General features: G+C 35.9%; 1 protein-coding gene across 4 annotated transcripts in view; it reads right to left on the bottom strand.

Annotated features, from left to right (window-relative positions):
• The window catches only part of Inpp4b (inositol polyphosphate-4-phosphatase type II B), a 372,392-nt gene that overhangs the window by 118,667 nt on the left and 234,602 nt on the right, over positions 1-19,123 (bottom strand). For all 4 annotated transcript variants that reach the window (XM_071614653.1, XM_027926549.2, XM_071614654.1 and 1 more), the window contains 2 exons: positions 13,681-13,884; positions 1,849-2,008 (listed from right to left, as the gene is read on the bottom strand). In XM_071614653.1, the coding sequence (XP_071470754.1) occupies positions 1,849-2,008; positions 13,681-13,884 (364 nt within the window). The remainder of the gene's footprint in view (positions 1-1,848; positions 2,009-13,680; positions 13,885-19,123) is intronic.

Genomic DNA, 19,123 nt, shown 5'->3' with positions numbered 1-19,123 from the left:
ATTCATTGCTTCACATTCAAATAAAATCAGTTCATTTAATCTTATGGCTGATTTGCCTACAAAATATTTTTTATTTTTTAAAAATATAATTTGTATCATACATGTACAATCTTCTAAACATAAGATGTAGATAAAGTATGGCATTTCAAATATTAGAATATTTCTCTTTTTCAAGAGCCATCTGGGGAACACCAAACAAAAAATGTGGCAATAGCTGTTATCCTTTATTTCTGCTAAAAATATTATGTCTAGGAAACCAATCTATGGATAAAATAAGTCTCTTCATTTTTTAATTCTGCTCACTTACCTGATTTGCCTGCGCACAAGAGTGTCTGGCTCACAGTTCATAGTCAATATATGTTCAATTAAAGAAAATTGAAGTACACTATTTCTTTATGATATAGCTATGACAAGCTTTCATTTTGATTCATGTGAAGTTATAGAACTGTAGATTCATTAGCTAATCAAAGTGATATTATTAAACAAGAAAAGCCCCATATACAGTGAGACCAATTAAGTATGAATATGAAGAATACCAAATACAATCATCATACAAACACAATCCTCTGTAGACTTTTCAGTTGTGTGAGTGTGTAATAGAGGAAGAGGGACCATCTTTAATAAGGCGATATTGGAAAGCTGTGGTTTACAAATGTGATTAAGAAAAGGGTCTGCTGTTAATCAAGTAATGAGAGATGGATGTTTTACATAATTAAACTCCTGATGAAAATGTCAGTAATGGAAATCGGGAAGACAAATTGGAAAACACAAATTTAATCTTATAGACATCTATACCTTCTGAGGACTCATTTTCCTAAAGTAAATAAAGAACAAATTTCAGTAGGTAGACAAATAGTGTTTATTCTCTCCAAAACAAGATACTTAGCAAAAAAGGTTAAGTCAAATCTAATATCAGTTCCTACTACCATAAAGAAATATTTTTGTATGGATTAATAAAATTAACAAAAATAATCATAAAAGCTATTTATGGGGATACAACTACAGTTGACATTCTATAAGATTTGCTAGTCAACCTGTGAATATGACATGCATTTGAAAATCTCACCCTCTCCTTTCTTTTTTTCACATGTGTATGCATGTGTTTGTGTGGAAATCTATTGTTATGACATGTTTTTTGGAATAATGCAGAAACACAGTTTTCAGATTCAAACCTTCTGATATGGTCACAAAAAAAAAAAAAATCCCTCAGGGCTTCTTATGGTGGTGCACACCCATTGTCATAGCGACTCAGGAGACTGAGGCAGGAAGATCACAAGTTCAAGGCAAGCCTCGGGAACTTGAGAAAGCCCTAAGCAATTTAGCAAGATCCTTCCTCAAAACAAAATCAAAAATAAAAAAGGAAAAGGGATTGGGAATATAGCTCAGTGGCAAAGTGTCCCTGGTTCAATCCCAGTACCAAAAAAAAAAAAAAAAAATACGGCAAAAAACATCTATCACACTGCATTCTGTTCAAGAACTGTGAGAAATAACTGTGTCCTGGTATCCCTCAAATTTGTAAGAATTAAAAGCAATCTTTGTTTTTTCTTTCTATTAAAATTTCGGGAGAATGTGTGAAAGTAGATTAAACTCTTTCAGACCCTTCAAGAGAAAGCACTGTTCTTTGTAGCAAAAGAAAAAAAAAATAGGCCTTGCAAGCAATTCTGAAAACACAACTAGGATCCATTTTGATAGTCTTCTATCCTCCAAGTCAAAGCAGTGGAAGTCTGCTACCAGCACTTTCAGGAAAGGCACTGTTGACTTCTCCTTTTCTATCTCATTTCATCATGATTCTTTCATTGGATTTACTCAGTCAATAATTGGGAGGGGGAAAAAAAAAGGATTCCTTACCCCTTGGGTGAGATGTGATGGAGTCCACTAGCGAAGGGTCCTTTTCTCCATCTTTGCTGCCTCCGCTGCAGCCTTCGCTACCGCCATCTCTCTCAATCAGTTTATCTACCATAGCAATAATGCAGTTCAGGCTCTTCCCCACGTTGGCCCACACCCTATCCTGAAAAGAGCATGAGTATCACTACATGCTTTGATTGCAAGAACAAGACAAGGCAAAATCAGGTGCATCCAGTTTAGAGAAGCAGTGAGGCAGGTGGAGGAACTCGCTGAGATTCTCTCATTCATTAGGTCAGACTGTGGATATACAAGAAATCCGTTTTCTCTGAATAAAGCCCAAATAAAGTTTTCCTCAATCTCTTTTAGTGAGTCCATTATTTTTGCTCTGTCATAAAGAGATGATGAACTTATAAAATATTAATCCGTCACTGACTACAAATTATGACAGTTGAAACTAGAGATACCTGTTATCTTTATCAACACTTAGAAAGATACAGCAAAGATACAGCAGTATTTTTAAAGAATAGCTAGCTCTTGCATTACAAATCCTGTTTTAAAAAGTGGTGGTACCTCATAGATAATTGGAGAATTGCTATTTTAACCATTTTTATGTATATAGTTCACTACCATTAATTATAATCACATTTTTGTGTAACCATGACCTCTTATCCTTTATCAGATATTTTCATTTGCATAAACTAAAATTCTGCACCACTCAGACATGAATTCCCCATCCCTGGCAACCATCATAGTTTCGTGTAACTATGAATTTGACTACTCTAGATACCACAAAATCCTGAAAGTGTGGCTGGCCTTCAGACCACCTCTAACAGAATGGCCTAGTAGATTAATAAGCAGATCCCTGGGATCTACAGAGTCCATCAGAACCACTGGGGACAAATCAGTGTAAATTAAAACAAAAAATTTTAATATTTTTATAGTAGATGGACACAGTACTTTTATTTTATTTTTTTGTAGTGCTGAGGATCGAACCCAGTGCCTCACATGTACCAGGCAAGCACTCTATCAACCGAGCTGCAGCCCCAGCCATATAAATTAAAATTTTGACAAGCTTATCATATGCTTCTGACCACATCAAGTCTCAAAACCTCTAAGTCATTTGGTGTGATTTACTTCCTAGGAAGTGTCTCACATTACCAAGAAGTCTCTGGGTCACTAATCTTCAGATTAGTACCCATATTTGTTTAGGGTGATCCACCAAACTGAATTCTTTGATTCATAAAAATTGCATTAACTTATTTATTTATTATTTTTGGAGACCAAAGATGGACCCCAGTGCTTAACCACTGAGACACGTCCCTAGCCCTTCTTTATTTTTTGAGACAAGTTCTCACCAAGTTGCTTAGGGCCTTGCTAAATTGCTGAGGCTACATTTGAACTTGGGGTCTTCCTGCCTCAGCCTCCCAAGCTCCAGGATTACAGGTGTGTGCCACTATGTTTGTCCCCATGAATTTTTTTTTTTAAACAGACATTTTAAACATAGTTATCCAGATGGAAGTCTATCACTCCTGGCTTCCTTCCTCACTGTTCTTTGCACTTGAATTAGATGAAGGCACTGACTCCCCTATCCCTATCTCCAGATTAAAGATCCAAATGGATTTCTGGTCCTTTCCCAGCATTATGCCACAGAGTAATCTTTCAGTGAGCACCTTCTCTGTCCTAGAGCTATTTTAGGCACCTGGAGTATCATTAAATATAAAGACAAACTCAAATATAGTATGTCGTTGGTAGTTTGTATATTCTCCCCCAAAATGTATATTTATCACCTAAGTTAATTTCGCTAGTTTGTAAATAAGTAAACTAATTTGGGAGAGGATAAATCTATGGAGAGAGAACTTAGTGGAATTTACATTATTTGATGCTTGTCTCGTGTAATGACTAAGTTAGATGAATAATTCAATCATATTAAACCAAATGTAGGTCTGGGTAGTCACACAGTTGAGCTGAGGAAGTAATGGGGGGTTTTAGAAAAGCAAAGGAAAGTTAGAAAAGGTAATTCTGAGGTCCTCATGGGAGATGCTACTAGGAGACTTTGGAGCAAGCACTTCATCTCTGGGGAACCAGAGTTTTCTCCTCTATAATTTGGTAAGATAATTCCTGCTCCACCTGCCTCACCATGCTGTGGTAGGAACCAAGTATCACAGCATGATTTCTAGAAAAGTGTTTGGAAAAAATTATTACATTTTTACACAATTTTATCCAGCTTTATGGGCTTCCCTAAATGAGTCAAGTTTCTTTCCCTCAACATATAATCCTGAATGGGAAGTATGCTATGAATCACAAACGATTATAAAAATCCTTCCCTTGAAAGGAGATCTTTCCTCCCAAAACTGAAAGCACTTCTCTTCAAGAAAATGAAGACCCTGTGGAGTACATCACCCTCTTCCTACTGTCTGACAAGATGAAGGGAGGTACCTCTGAGCCAGGAACCAGGGGGGCCAAGGAAGCTCACCTGTGCAGGAGAGGTGGGGGAGGAAGGGCAGGCAGCCTGAGGGCCAGGTATCACTCACATTGGGCTCTCACATTCCAAACCCAATAGCCAACTTGACCTTTATTCAGAATACGACTGAATGACTACCAACTACCAACTACCAACTACCAACTGCATCTTTAAGGTGGTTCAATTGAAAAATCCAGCACCAGTCTAGCTAATCCTGGGAACAAAAACGCTTACTTGGGAGAGAAAAGGGGGAGGAGATTCTCCTCAGTTTTCCAGGTTAGCTTTGTACATGAGATATGTTTTCAATGCTCTTTCTTTTGCCAGTGTTGAAAGGAACTTTATATTTTGAACAAATACCAAAAGTAATGTTTCATGCTGCCTTCCTGATGGAGAACAATATCAAGGATGGATCAACTGCTCTTAATGATGTTCTGAAGAGCCCGCACATAAAGAACATTAAAAGATAATGTGACATTCACACCTGTATACTGGCAGACTCACCCTATTCTTTATCTTTGGAAAAGAGATGGTGAGAGAACTCAGCTTTGGTACACTGCCTCCTTCTCTTTAATGGCCTCTACAGAGTAGATTAAAGTTATTGATTTGTGCCTTTGTCTCTCAGGCTGGACTGTGAACGATTTGAGAGTTCTATTCACACTGTAGACAAAGGGCCTGGTTCTCTGTGACTTTTGTTGGAAGAAAGGAAGGGAAAAAGGCACAGAAGGAGGGAGGAAGCAAGAAGGAGGAGGAATGGGGTGACTCCACTTCAGAGAAGAAGAGCTGGTATCTATATTCATTTGACATATGCACATTGGCTAATTTAACCTTCAAAAACTGCCAAATGAGCTTAATATTATTGACTTAGTCTTTAGGGAAATGAAGAGACTTTGGGTCAAAGATGTAGAATAACTATTTTCAACACTAAAATGTTAGAAATGTTCTAGAAATACAAACTTTTGGGCTCTGAAGACTTGATTCTCTCGCTGGAAGAGTCAGAAGGAGGGGCCAGGAAAGTCAGATAGATGGGAGTGTCATTTTGCAGGAGTAAGATGAGGATAAGTTATCTGAGACTTGAAAATGAGTCTACCAGCAGATCCTAGACTTAACAATGACTCTACAATATGAACACACTGGTCAGATGTACCCATAAGTGTGAGTCCAAGAGTGTCCCAGTAACAGGGATGGAGCAGTGCCTACTGGGCTACCGTGGCTTCAGGGACCATCAGCCTGAGTCAAGGAATATAAATGGCCAACATTTACAGAGGATCAAGGCCTCAAGTCCATTCAAGTGACTGGAACAGAAAAAAGATTAAAAGTTACAGGAGGAAAGATAATAACTCAGTTAACGAAGAGCCTTGAGTATAAGGTGGTCCATTACTTTGAAAATAGGATATCAAAGATAGGTGGGCAAGATGCTTAAAGGGGAATCTTGAATATCTGAGTTTTTTTCAAGCAAGCCAGTTTCTTTACATCTCTGTGAAAACATGCACAAAGGACAATAACCAGCAATTACACCTTCTCGTTCTGATGACTATTACTCACAAGGCCAGCTCAAATTCTTCTTGATTGAATTGTTGGGTCTACTCAGTGAGGCAGCCCCCATGCTGAAGAAGGCTGGTTAGGGAGAAGACAATGGGAGCCCAGGAGCCTGGCTGCAGAATAAGGAACCTCTAGACCTCCACCTTCTCTTTAGCCTGAGGAAGTAGGAATAGCCTCCCCATCCTGTTTAGTTCTTCTTCCCCATGAGAGGGTTAAAAATGACCACTACCTATCACACACACACACACACACAACACACACAAGATTGATGGGCCTTTCCCCAGAAATAGCAGCCAATACCCTGCTGGGCCTCTGGCTGTGCTAAGGAGCAATGGAACGTTAGTGGGTCCCAGTGTAACCTTTATCGTGGAGGCTTAATTTTAATCAATGTTTTTAACCTTAATGGAACTTTCATATCACCTCCTTGGAAAGGTGAAGTGGCTGTAAACCTTTTCTGATTACTGAGGTTACAAAATGAGTGAGGAACTAGTTGCAATGTTTATTCCATTCTAAGTCAGGTGTGGTCTAGGCCATAATTTATTTCCTGGTTAGGATCTAAGTGAATATAAAGGTCAAGTCCAAGGACACACCTGCAAAAATTTGATGGATGCATCAGTAAGTAGCCAGGGGGCCCTGACAGTTGGCAGAGTTGGTTAGGATAGGGGTCATAGTGCTTACTCAGCATGTCACATGTTTATGAACTTGGTGGTATTCAAGAGAAATCCTGAGTGCTTTGGATCAGCAGTTAACTTCAAAAGGAAATTTCAGTAATGCTTAGCTGATCAACTTTTCTAAGGCCAAATTTTGATTAGCAAGTATGTGAAGATGCAACCAGAGCTGATATGGAGAGCCACAATAGCCCTGTCAGACATGTATTTCCATGAATAATTTCCCACTTGTCATTATCAATTTTAGAGGTCTTTGATTAGAAATAGTCAGTGAATTAACAAAGCTGATCCCATCTTTATAAAGGAGCTTCAGTTTATCCTTGAGCTGAATGAGAGCAATTTGTTCTATACTGGCCAAGTTCCTTAACGCTGCAAACCTTTATTCCTTTAACATCTTGATAGCTCTTCTCTATGAACCCTAACTTTATCAAGCCAGGTAGGTAAAAGAAGTTGCATGTTAAATATTCTATGGTCCAGTTAGTACATGGATGTTCCAAGCTACATAGCACTCAAAACACACACACATAAACATACACACACACATCTACTTAACATGGACTTCTGAGATCTATCAGAATTAAATGATCTTTGCCAATATTTACTTCCTATTCATTTTTCTGCTTTGATTTCACTTAGTTGCTCATGTTTAAAGCCTTGACCTTCACTTCACACTCAGTTCAAATCTACTCCTCTTATTCTGACATTCAGTCCTTAGTCACACAAATGGACTCGGATAGTTAGCTACTGTTTGTCCAGAGGTGACCTCCCCGTGAGCCCCTGGTTTGGATCCTGCTCAGACCTACATTGTTAGCTTCACACTGTCAGGTCTATGCATGAATGCCATGTTCACCTTCATTGATCGCCATGTCTATTTTATCACTCCTGGTCAAAAGTAGTCTTAATTCTGCAGCTGCTATCACATTCTTCTCTCAGCCAAGAGGCACCTCATAGCATAAAATTCGATAATTCCTATTTCTCCTTAGTCTTCAAAATGAAAACTTCATTCAGATCAGATCTCTTGCTGCCCTAAAGACATGCTCTTAAATTAGATCAACCCATATTTACTAGGCATTTGCTATATGTCTGCTCAGTGCTAAAGATCAAAACTTGAGAGAAACTAATATTTGTGTCATGACAGGCTAATTTTTAAGCCTAGAATAACTTCTCCCTTATTTCTATCAATCTAAATTCATTTCTGTTCAAGGCTCACCCATGTCCATGAATTATTCATGTTACTCTCTCTCTGCATAACATGCTCTTTATGCCATTTATTTCTAATAAAGAATGGACTCTATGAGGAGAAGGATTATCCATTCATCCTTTTATTTTCAGGTTCTACTACTCACTCACCAGGATATAAATAAGATGAGAATAAATAAATCAATAAATGAAAGAGAGAAGGAAGGGAAAGGATGGTTCCTTCATCCTTTCCAACTCTCAGGTAACCTCTCTGAATGTTTTTGACATTTTAATATTGATCATTTCACCATATGGAGTCTTGAAATACATTTCAATGTTTGCTTGTTTTATGACTGCTACTCATCTCACTTAAATTTCATATTGCTATTAAGTTCAGGTTCCAATGAAGCACCTATATGTTGTAGCATACAATTTATACTTAGTATCTGTTGACTGATTAATATGCTCTTTAGAAGCATATTATATTATGAAACAACCATAAGAAGTTTTTATTATGTGCATCCTCAAATTGAAGTTGGAACCAAGTTCCTTCTCTGAATGACTGAATAGACCCTAATAAATGCTGCATCATACTGAAGGTTTTATTTTAGTGAACATTTGTTTAATAACAAGTGGGAAAATCCCACTGATCAACTGAAGCTTTTAATTTTAAATTGATAATAAAATGTTATCTGCACATCATCATGTACAAGCACAACTGGTTGACCTAGGTAATGTCAAAAATTGATTTTTTAACTGAATGTATCCTAATATATCCAGTCAATAATCTCTCTATATATTCCTCAGCATTTCCTTTACTTAGTCACCAAATTTGGAATTTCAAAGATTTCTATTGAGAAATAATATTTCATTATTTGCAATAATATATATTAAAGTTTGAGGGTGCTTATTTTGAATGTGATTATACATTTCAAAAGTATTTATATGCAAATTTGTGCAGTTATCAAAATGTATACATTGAACCAGGTATTGTAAGAGACAGGAGAGTATCCAAAGGGGGATAATGACATTCAACTTAAAACCACAGGAAACTCACCATCACCTTTTTGGAATAAAATATCTCTATTAAAACACAGGTGGACTTGGAGGATGAGCTGTTGGTTCCACAAATCTGTCCTTTCACCTGTTCCTACATTAACTGCAAAATCCTTGAACTAGACAGTATGAACACTGTGTTAAGTGCTATAAAACAGTGAACTGAAGGTGAAAGTATTAACTGCATGTGGGAAATCTAGAAACAGGCAGGATTTCATGAATATGCATGCACATAAAAATCTCATTTGGGGTTTCTTTTCTTTAATAGAACATTTGTGCATTTTAATGGACAGTCATGAACTTTGCTTAATCACCTTTTTCTGGAATCTAATATGGGATAAGTATTCCAAGCACATTTCTTGAGGGTGAAATGAACTGGAGAAGTCAAGGAATGTTTCTCATCCATCACGAAAATAGATGGTAGACTACATTCAGTTGTCATATAGGGAACTACTGGCCTCATTCTCCCTGTCCTTTCTGAAGGGGAAAGTGATTACAGAAAAGCCTCATGCTTGTTCAGGTAATATATGGACTTTATTAACAAGGTGTTTGATGTAAGTATTGCTCTGAGTTTATGCTACTTTTCTAAATTTGATACAATTATTGAAAAATTATTAAAGGTCGATGTGGATTATCCATTGCCCTTATGTGAGATGAACACATTTACTGTAATAAAAAAGAGAAAATGTTCTCCTAGCTCAAGAATGGAGCTAAGACAGGTGCAGTGGCACATGCCTGTAATCCCAGCATCTTGGGAGGCTGAGGCAGGAGGATCCTGAGTTCAAAGCCAGCCTTAGCAACTTAGCAAGACCCTGTCTCTAAATAAAATATGAAAAATGTCTAGGGATGTGGCTCAGTGTTAAGCACCCCTGGATTCAATCCCCCCAAAAAGGAATGCAGACTAAGATTCACAATCTGATTCATGTTTGCCTGATTCATGTTTGCAACATAAATGAGGGAATTAATTGGGTAATTGAGATGTTGAACTGTGGCCTAATACAGAAACACAGTTCCATTAAAAAATGCATTTGGGATATGACTAAATAATAAGAATAGCTTTCAATGTTGTGCACTTTGCTAGAATGAATCAGAATATAAAGGATCAGAAGATTATATTTTAAACAATGTATTTGAATAGGGATAGGAAGATTTAGCCCCAAGCCTATCAATGTAATGTTGAAATTAAATCACAGTGTTGCAGAGAATAGCATAATTACTAGAAGCCACAAAAACTGGGTCAACCTAATAGTTTGGTTGGATGACATGCCTTCATACTTTGGACAAACTAATCTTGGAATCCCAGCTGCTGGAAGCATCTGGTGTGGAGATGAAGAGAAATAAATGTTATATTTCATTTTTACCAGCTGGAAGATGAAGAACACTATGCGAGCCTATTTCCTGGTACAGATTGTCATAGAATCCCAAATAATCCTTTGGGGTTTAATTGTTTACTAACTTTTTAAGGAAAACAAACCTTTAAAGTACTCAATCATTTACTAAGTAAAATTCAGCAAATAACAAGCATTTTGTAAGCACTCATTTTAGTTTCAATCTCTACCATATTGACTAGATAATTATTGTCCAGATTCATATGTCATCAACTTCGTCAACAAAACAACAGAGAAGCCTCAAACAATTTAGTTAACAATGATTCTTCTTCCTGACCAGAAAAGAAAGGTTGTTAGATGTATAAGCAGGACAAGACACAAGAGTCATTTACTAACATGAACTCAATTCCAAAATATTTATTACAAGAATAAAGGCAGTTATTCAAGCTAGGAAATTTTTATAGCCAAGAACAGAAATTATGTAAAATGAAGAATTACAAAAAGGGAACTACTGTACTCTTATGTGCAAACCTAAGCCAACATAACCAGAGAATATTTTCATATATCACAGAAACCCAGTTACACTAATTTAAAACACTGAACTACTTCTAGAAGTTGACTAGATTTGTAATCAGTGCTGAAACTTTTCTAACAACTAATTAAGAAAAAGAAATACACACAAGGCTCTATCTCCAATTCATTTAATGGCACAGTCTCCAATTTTCAATTAGCTACAGTTTCTTTGGATTTACTCATTGTGTCAAAGTTGAATAAAACTTTGAAAATAATCTGAAATGATTATGACTCTGGCAAAATTGTTTCTGTCTTTTTAAAAGGGATTTCCATCCCTTGGCAAAGGCATTTTTTTTTTTTCAATAGAAAGTGGTTGCTATGGAAATCAGTAAGAATCTTATAGAACAATCAAACTTAATATTGTTTGTAAATAAAGCAAATTATACTAAGATGATAGAGTTAGAATTAACTTTTTGGAGTGGGAAAGCGTTTCCTGTAATTGAGGTTAATTTAGACAACATGCTTTCTAGAAACACTGGATTCTGAAAGAGATGCAGAAATGATATGAAGGAAGGTACAGAGAGAAAAGGTCGGGACCTTCATTATCACTCTATGGTCATTTTGCCTTTGAAGGAAACCAAGAGAAACTGGTCAATCAGTCATTAACTGCAAAAAAAAAAAAAAAAAAAAATTAGGAAAACTTTTTCCTCTGGAAGATATTTTTTTTCCTAGTACCAGCTCTAGGGGAAAAAAAAAATACTCAAGTATTCCCAAGAGAAGGGGGGGAGGGGAGCAACTACCAGGTAGACCAGGCTCACTCTTGACAAGCACTGAGATTCTTCCCAAGTTTTCCAAATGTTGCTAATAAGCTCAACCTCCCATTTCTTTGGTGCACACTTGAAATTCCCCATTCTCCACTTTCCGTTCTTCTCATCACCTTCTCTTAGCACATGAGTCCTTTCTGTGGACAGAATAAAAGCCACCCACCCCCCCTCACCGTAGTCCTTCTTCACATGGTCCCTGCAGCCTCAGCAGAAAAGAGCACTTTTGCCTAGGACTCCATGAACTGAGTCTCTTCCTTCTCTTGTAAGTATCCTGCTCCATTAGTAATCACTTCTCTGACTCCTAAAAGCCTAAAGCAATTTAAAAAGAAAATAAGTAATAATCACACACAGACACACCAACCACCTCTCCATAAGGCAACTATTGCAATCCCCTGCTAAAATTACACCTCATCCCCTTTCCTTTTTTTATTTTGATTTAAGATGACTTTTTATTGATGCACTATAATTGCAACCAATAGTGGGCTTCACTGTTGCATATTTATGTATATATATATATGTATTTTCTTGAATTATTAACTTCTACTCACAGAATTACTTACCTTCCCATTTGAAATACCTAGGAGACTCACATTCTCAAAAATCATCCAAAGAAAAGAAAACAAGGAGAGAAGAAGAAGAGGAACAATTTTGAGCAGAAGGAAGAAGTTGGGGTGTGGGAGAGGGATTGCATATCACAAGGAGGGTAAAATGAAAAAACAAAACATACCCAATTTCCAAATCCTCACTTGATTTAACACAAAATGGTAATTTTTATCTCAAAAGGTTAACACTTTCTATTTAATTAAATGAGATATAACTTGTTTCACCTATTTACCCAAACTGTTTAAAATTCACAATCCACATTTTATGATCTGTACCCAATCTCCCCACTTCTCTCAAAGGACAGATTTGATTCTCCTAATAGGATTATATAATTCACATTTTTTTAAAAAAAAACACATAATAATAACGTTGAAGGAATGCAATGCATTTTCCTGGACCTATCCAGTTAATACAGCATCACTGCACAGGTAAACCATTTATTTCACGACCATCCTGAGAGGTAAGCAGAACAGGTGCTATTTTCTTTTTATAGTTGAGAAAATTGAACTTCAGAGAGGTTAAGAGGTATGCACGCCTTGGAGCTGTGAATAAATTGAAGAAAGTGCAGATAAAAGGGGGAAATATTAGATTTGCTCTTTTGAAAATGCTTCAGCAGGAGAAACGCCATCTTAATCAGCAACAACATTTATTCAGCATTTATTTACCTCTTGAAGCCAAGCTCTGTGTTTCCTGTGATAGAAATTTTTTACAGAGAAAGAGCAGGCATCACTTTGTAGTCCCTCAGATAGCAAGTTTTTTGGGGAGATCATGGCTGCTCAAATAGTTCATTCCCTAAACACTTAAATTCTAGACTGGCAATAGCTTCACATCTAATATAGTTGGCCCAGTTTTTTTTTTTTCTCATTGTTAAACATATGAATCAGAGTTTCTCTTTGTGTGTGTGTGTGTGTGTGTGTGTACAACTATGCATACAACTTTGGATGGTTTTTGGAAAATTAATATGCTTTGACTCCATAATAACATATCTCTCTCCTGCCACCTGCCTCTTCATGTCCCTCCTGTCCTATTCTACTCTACTGGAGTTCTTCTCACTACTTTGCTTCTTTTATTTATTCACCTTTATTACATATCTTTTTTTTTCAAATGCTTATCTGGAGCATATAAATTTTAGAGTACCTGCAGCAATATCTTCTTTTCAATCATAAGATCATGAGCAAGAAGGGTCTAAAAGATCTTTATGTCCACTATCACTTAAATATGAATATATTTTTTAAAAGTATGCCCAGAAGTGAAACACTGGGTTGCAACACTGAAATACTTGTTGCATCCCAGTCATGGTAATGTGGATGATTTTTGACACTTCTTCTGAAAAACAATTTCAATATTTTTATATAGCTTTGCAATAAAGGAGGAAAGTATCATAGAGTCTTGTAATTATGATGTCTTTGCTTTGATGGCATAGTCTTGATTATAAATATGATTTATTTGCTAATCAATGTACTCCTATATCACATTAATTTGATCAGTAATATAACTTCCAAATATAACTTGCCCCTAAGGTAAAGTGTGACTTGTTGTTCCACAATATGCATCATGACTGTTCCTTAATATTTTTTTTTTTATAAAAAACAGAGCTCTCTTATCATGTGTCCTTTATTTCTCAGGTTTGAACAGTGAGAGGCAAGCGATGTGCAAAGACTTACCCACTCTTCCTCGTCATAGTCTGAATGATGCGGTATGGAGTCCTGCCTTTTCATCCGTGGGGGTTGGTCCTCGGGACAGCTCTCCTCTGCTTTGCTCCTAGGAGAGGGTGGTTTCGTAAGGATTCCTCCTGGCCTTGCTGTATAGAGTGCTAAAAGCGCACTCCTCACCAGCTGATCCTTGAAAGCATGTACAAAAAGCTCTGTCTGGAAAGAAATTGACAAGGATTAGAAACACCATGGTAGGCAGCACAGTATAGAACTATGGAAAGGTCAATTGCAGATTTGTTGGTACTTAAGTGGTGTGGATGGTAGACAAAGTACAGGCACCAAGGAGAGAAAATGATTCATACCAATCAATGGAAAATGGTTTGGTGTTGGGATGCTGCCAAGGCCTCCAGTCCTCCTGTTTTAAAGTTAATTCTGAGGTTTAAAAGGCACTATAAACACCATCTGTCTCCTCCGCCTCTTCTCTTTTGGCTCTAAACCCTGTCTTTGGAGATGAATTTCACTGGGGATAATCATTTGAGCAACATCTACCTGCTGCACCTTTCAAGTCATTCCAAACACATCTTAAGAAGAAAGTGATCAGACTATGTACATTTACTATTCTAAGCAAGGTTAAAGGCTAAAGAGAGAAAGATGTATCTTAAAAATACTGAGTAACTTTTTTAAAATATCATGAACAAATCTCAGTAGTAGAGATGACATAACAGTCTTCCCTATGAAAACATTTGCCTTTTACTCCTAATTACCACCCCTTGAACTGTCTCCTCCAACAAATGGTTTCAGTAATGCTCAATGTTAACAAGGTTACTGTGAAACCTGGCATGGTAGAATTTACAAGCTGGTGGTAAACACCTAGTAAGTACACCCTCCCAACAGTAAAGAACTTTATAGCTATACTTTGCAGTTTCCTGAGGAAATGTTTTAAGAGCTTCACCCTGTAACACATGGAAGGATGCAGTAATTGATTCTCTGTATTATAGTACACTTAACATGCATGTGGCCTAACAGTCTGTTGAAGGAGTACAGACATAAGTCAAGCATTGACCCACATTGTTAATGGAGTCATACTTTGTCATCTGTTAGAAAGGGGCCCTATAATGTGCAGCGTTATTTTGGATAATAATTGATATTCTCACCATTTAATGCAGCATCCTTATATATAATGCCGACTTCAATATTGCTGTAACTCAAGGTAATTATTTCTTTGTGCACTCTCAATATGCAGTCAATAGTGCCATGTCTAACTCCTGGTTGCTAAATGATCTCTAAATCTTCTTGTTGTGAATGTCAGCAATTAAACTCCATTAAATCTTGTGCAAAACAAGTGCCTAATAAGACTGTATTGTATCTTCATAGTTCCTTCTTTGCAATAGATCATAAAATTGTAAGCTGGAAGGGACCTTGAAGTTAACCTCTTTGTTAATCAGTTAAAAAACTAAGTGTGATAATCTGTTTTACCACAAATTGCTTATGTTAGCACAAATGGAATAAGTTCCCAAGTTGCCTAAAAATTCAGTAGTTTTTCTTATTCCAGTCCCCTCATCACCTGCTCTATCTAACTGTTCCTGTCTTTCTTCCCTAACTCCAAATCCCTACATGTTTTGAATATCCATCATTTCTCAAATGTGCCTACAATGCTGACATAACCATTGCTATTTTTCTATTTTTAATTTTTTTTCTTTTAGTTGTAGATGGGCACAATGACTTTATTCATTTATTTTTTGTGTGTAGTGTTAAGGATCAAACCCAGCACCTCACACGTGTTCGGCAAGCCCTCTACCACTGAGCCATAACCCCAGCCCACCATTGCTAAATTTTATTGGCTATTTAAAACACTCTGTTAATATATTAGTTATATTGAATCTATTTTGAGAACGTAAGAAAACAAGAAATATGGAAAAATGAATATATGGTAATAATAGACTGAAAAATATTTTGAATAAGAAAACATAAAATAAAAGGTCCATTTATATTGGAAAGGAACAAGAAATGTCCAATGATGTTTGCAATTAAGTGTTCAAATGGGAGTGGAAGATATAAAAAAAAGTTCTGATGGAAAAATATGGCTAGACAGTATTCAAACCAGTCAGTATATTTACAGGAAAATGGGGAATAACATGCTATTTGCATAATTATTCACATATCCTGGATATATTCATCAATGTGAATTTAATAGTAAAAATTGTGAATTTACTCCCATTCAGCTTAAACCAAACTATTTCTCTGTTGATAGTTTCGATAAATTCTTTTGATTTATTTTTAGAACAAAACAGCTTGCCTTCTTTGAATTCCTGCTACTACAGCTCCAGTCTCCACAGTATTCATATAATTACTATGTAGCAGAATATCTATTCATACCCAATGAGATCTTCTACAATACTAGTAATCGTTTCCTTCCCATGCATGCACAAGCAGAGATTCCACTTCATTTATCTAAATCTTATTTGAGTTGATTTAGATAATTCAGAAAATTCTTGCAATTATACAATCCAGATTTTCTTTGGATAGTTGAATACAATGCATCACAATCTTAAAAACAACAATAGCTGTTTTTTTTTTTTTACTTTGTGTCTATACTGACTAATATATTAGACTGCTTGGAAATTCTCTGAATCACCAGGGTACTATATGTAGATTATATTGTATTAGATTTTATTCAATAATCCATTGCAATATCTCTGTGACCTTGAAGAATATTAATTTTGTAGATTAGCACTATTTATTAAAAGTAGACCAATGGACTTGGTATGTTTTAGAGTCAACATAAATCAGTTTGAGGAGATTAATATAGTCATTTAAACCCAACACATCCATATATTGTTGTTCCTACAACTGGATGAAACTAGGGAAGTAAAGTCAATGGAAAGGTGTGGTCATGTCTGAGTAGTTGCCTGAGTGTTCTGAATCCCTTTTCCTCTTCTGATCCATATATAGACATGTTATCCATTATACCATTGGCCTGCACCAACATTATTCTTTTTCTGGATCAGCTTGTACTGTATTAAATGCAAGAAGAAAAGATCTCTAAATATTATGATAAAAATTTATTTAATGTATCAGCTTATCAATACAGTAAAAATAATAAACTCAGAACCAAGGAATATCCAGTTTACCTGTTTGAAAATAAAGAAAAGATAATGCTATCTTCAAAATGAAATGTTTTTTTTCAAACACATATTCCCATATAACTATTTTTTGAAGCAAAACACAAAATTACTACAAGTTTAAACTACTCAGAATTACTTCTCCTAGGGATGAGTGGAGAAAACTTCCTACTTTTCTGAGTATGAATGATAGAGGAAAAGTTAGAATATGTTCATTTAAGAATACCTTTTTACTAGAAATCTCAACATATTAAACTAAGTCCTGTTCTATTTAGAATTTCATTCTCTTTGGGAAAAAAACATCAAGACAATGTCCAATTCCACCTGCAATACAGAATCAACTAATGACATTAGTAAGTGATTATGGCTTTCTTAATAATGTATGCAGCAGGAAAGAATCCTGTTTATTTTGTATTCGATGTGCTTTAATTATTTCATAGATATATATTGCTATATGCTGTCATTGGAATGAATATTTAACAGTCCAGGAGTTTACCTGACACTGGGCAGCTATGCATCATGCACTTGACCTAACATGAAGCGGGTCTGTAACATTCCCAGTCTGTATCAAATTATAGTGTCTATCTGTGAAGATCTCAATGGAGCTCACTGCTTGTGCTCCATTTTTTTTTCACAACTGAACTTCTTTAGTTTTATTTTTTGACTCATCATTCCCTATTCACTCAAAATGCTTTAATGTGAACCCCAAGAGCCTAAATCACTCTCTTAAAACTTATTTTCTTCCACTGGTGATGTAATCCATTCCTTCAAAGCTTCCACTATTATCTTTCTGCCAAAATGTCTAAAATCCATTTCTACCCACCTCCGCAACTATATCTATCAGCTATTTCCACTTAAAGTCCTTTGAGTTTAGGAGTCCCAGTCTGATCTCAAGTGGTTTTTTGTTTGTTTGTTTTTTAAATCTCTTCTTAGATTTTCTATCTGAGTGGTATCATTACTATTCACCAACTGGGAATCGAAACCTCTGGCACATCCTCAGTGATATAAATATTCTAAATTTGTCTCTAATTTCTTCTAGTTAAATATTTTCAAGAATGTCAAACACTAACTCTGGCATAAAGATGATAGTGGAATCTTTTAGATTATATATTAAGGTCTATGATCTATTTTGAGTTAAATTTTATGTATATGTATGAGGTAAATGGTGAATATAAAGGCCGTTTCCTTTTTTTTTTTTTTGCATCTGGATGCCCAGACATTCCTGTATAGTATGCTGAAAAGACATCTTTTCCTGAATAAAATTAATTTGTGCTTTGTTTCAAAAGTTATTTGAACACAAGTATCAGTTCTGGGTTCTAGGTTCTCTACCCCATTCTGGGTTCTCTACCCCATTCCATTAATCTACAAGTCTGTGCTACACCGATATTTCACAACCCACAATATACACTAGTATTTTTTACTTGAAAGTAAATGTACTTAAGGAAATTAAAAGGTTGAAGTTTTTGAAATACCTGTTTCTGTTCACATATTTACTGTCTTTCTCTCTATTCTTTGTGTAGATCCAAATCTCTCTGGTATCATTTGTTTTCTCCTTAATGACTTTTCTTTGCTAGCTATTGTATTGTAATGCACATCTGCTATAAAATATTCCATACTTTTACCTTTGACAGATATCCTCTCAGGGAATGGAACTGTAAGTTATCATATATTTTTGGTCAGTACTTAGAAGATGTTACTCCATATTTGCCTGGTTTTCATAGTGTCTAATGAGAAGTTGGCCGTCATTCTCTGCATATGCCCCTTTTGGCTTGCCCCTATCCCATATACAATTTTATGTTATCTCTGTTTCTCAGTAATTTGGTTATGATATCCTGAGTTTCTTTTTCGGTATTTATTCTCCTTGGAGTGTCTTGAGGTCCTTGAGTCCCTGGTTTTACTGTTACATTAAATTATGAAAAATTTTGACCATCATTTTTGCAAATAATTTTATGCTCCCTCTTTCCTTCTTTTTCTTGGACTCAAATGTCAGGCTACTTGACATTAATTTGTAAGTCATTTATGTTCTGGTCATGTTTTTCAGTGGTTTTGCTCTATGTTTCATTTCAATTGTTTTTAAGGCTATATTTACAAATTTGCTAATCTTGTACTGTGACCAGTTTACTCTTAATTCACCAAGAAAAGATTTTTATCTCAGATTTTGAGATCTTTGTGATTCTTTTTTATTTTTATTACTTACTTATTCTTTATTTTGTGGTACTAAGATTGGACCTTGGGGTGCTCTATCACTGCGCCACATCCCAGACTTTTATTTTTTTTATTTTTAGGGAGAGGATCTTTCTGAGTTACCCAAACTGGCCTTAAACTTGTGATTC

The sequence above is a fragment of the Marmota flaviventris genome, chromosome 7, assembly GCF_047511675.1.
Source record: "Marmota flaviventris isolate mMarFla1 chromosome 7, mMarFla1.hap1, whole genome shotgun sequence".
Lineage (NCBI taxonomy): Eukaryota > Metazoa > Chordata > Mammalia > Rodentia > Sciuridae > Marmota > Marmota flaviventris.
This window is presented reverse-complemented; position numbering and strand designations above follow the sequence as displayed.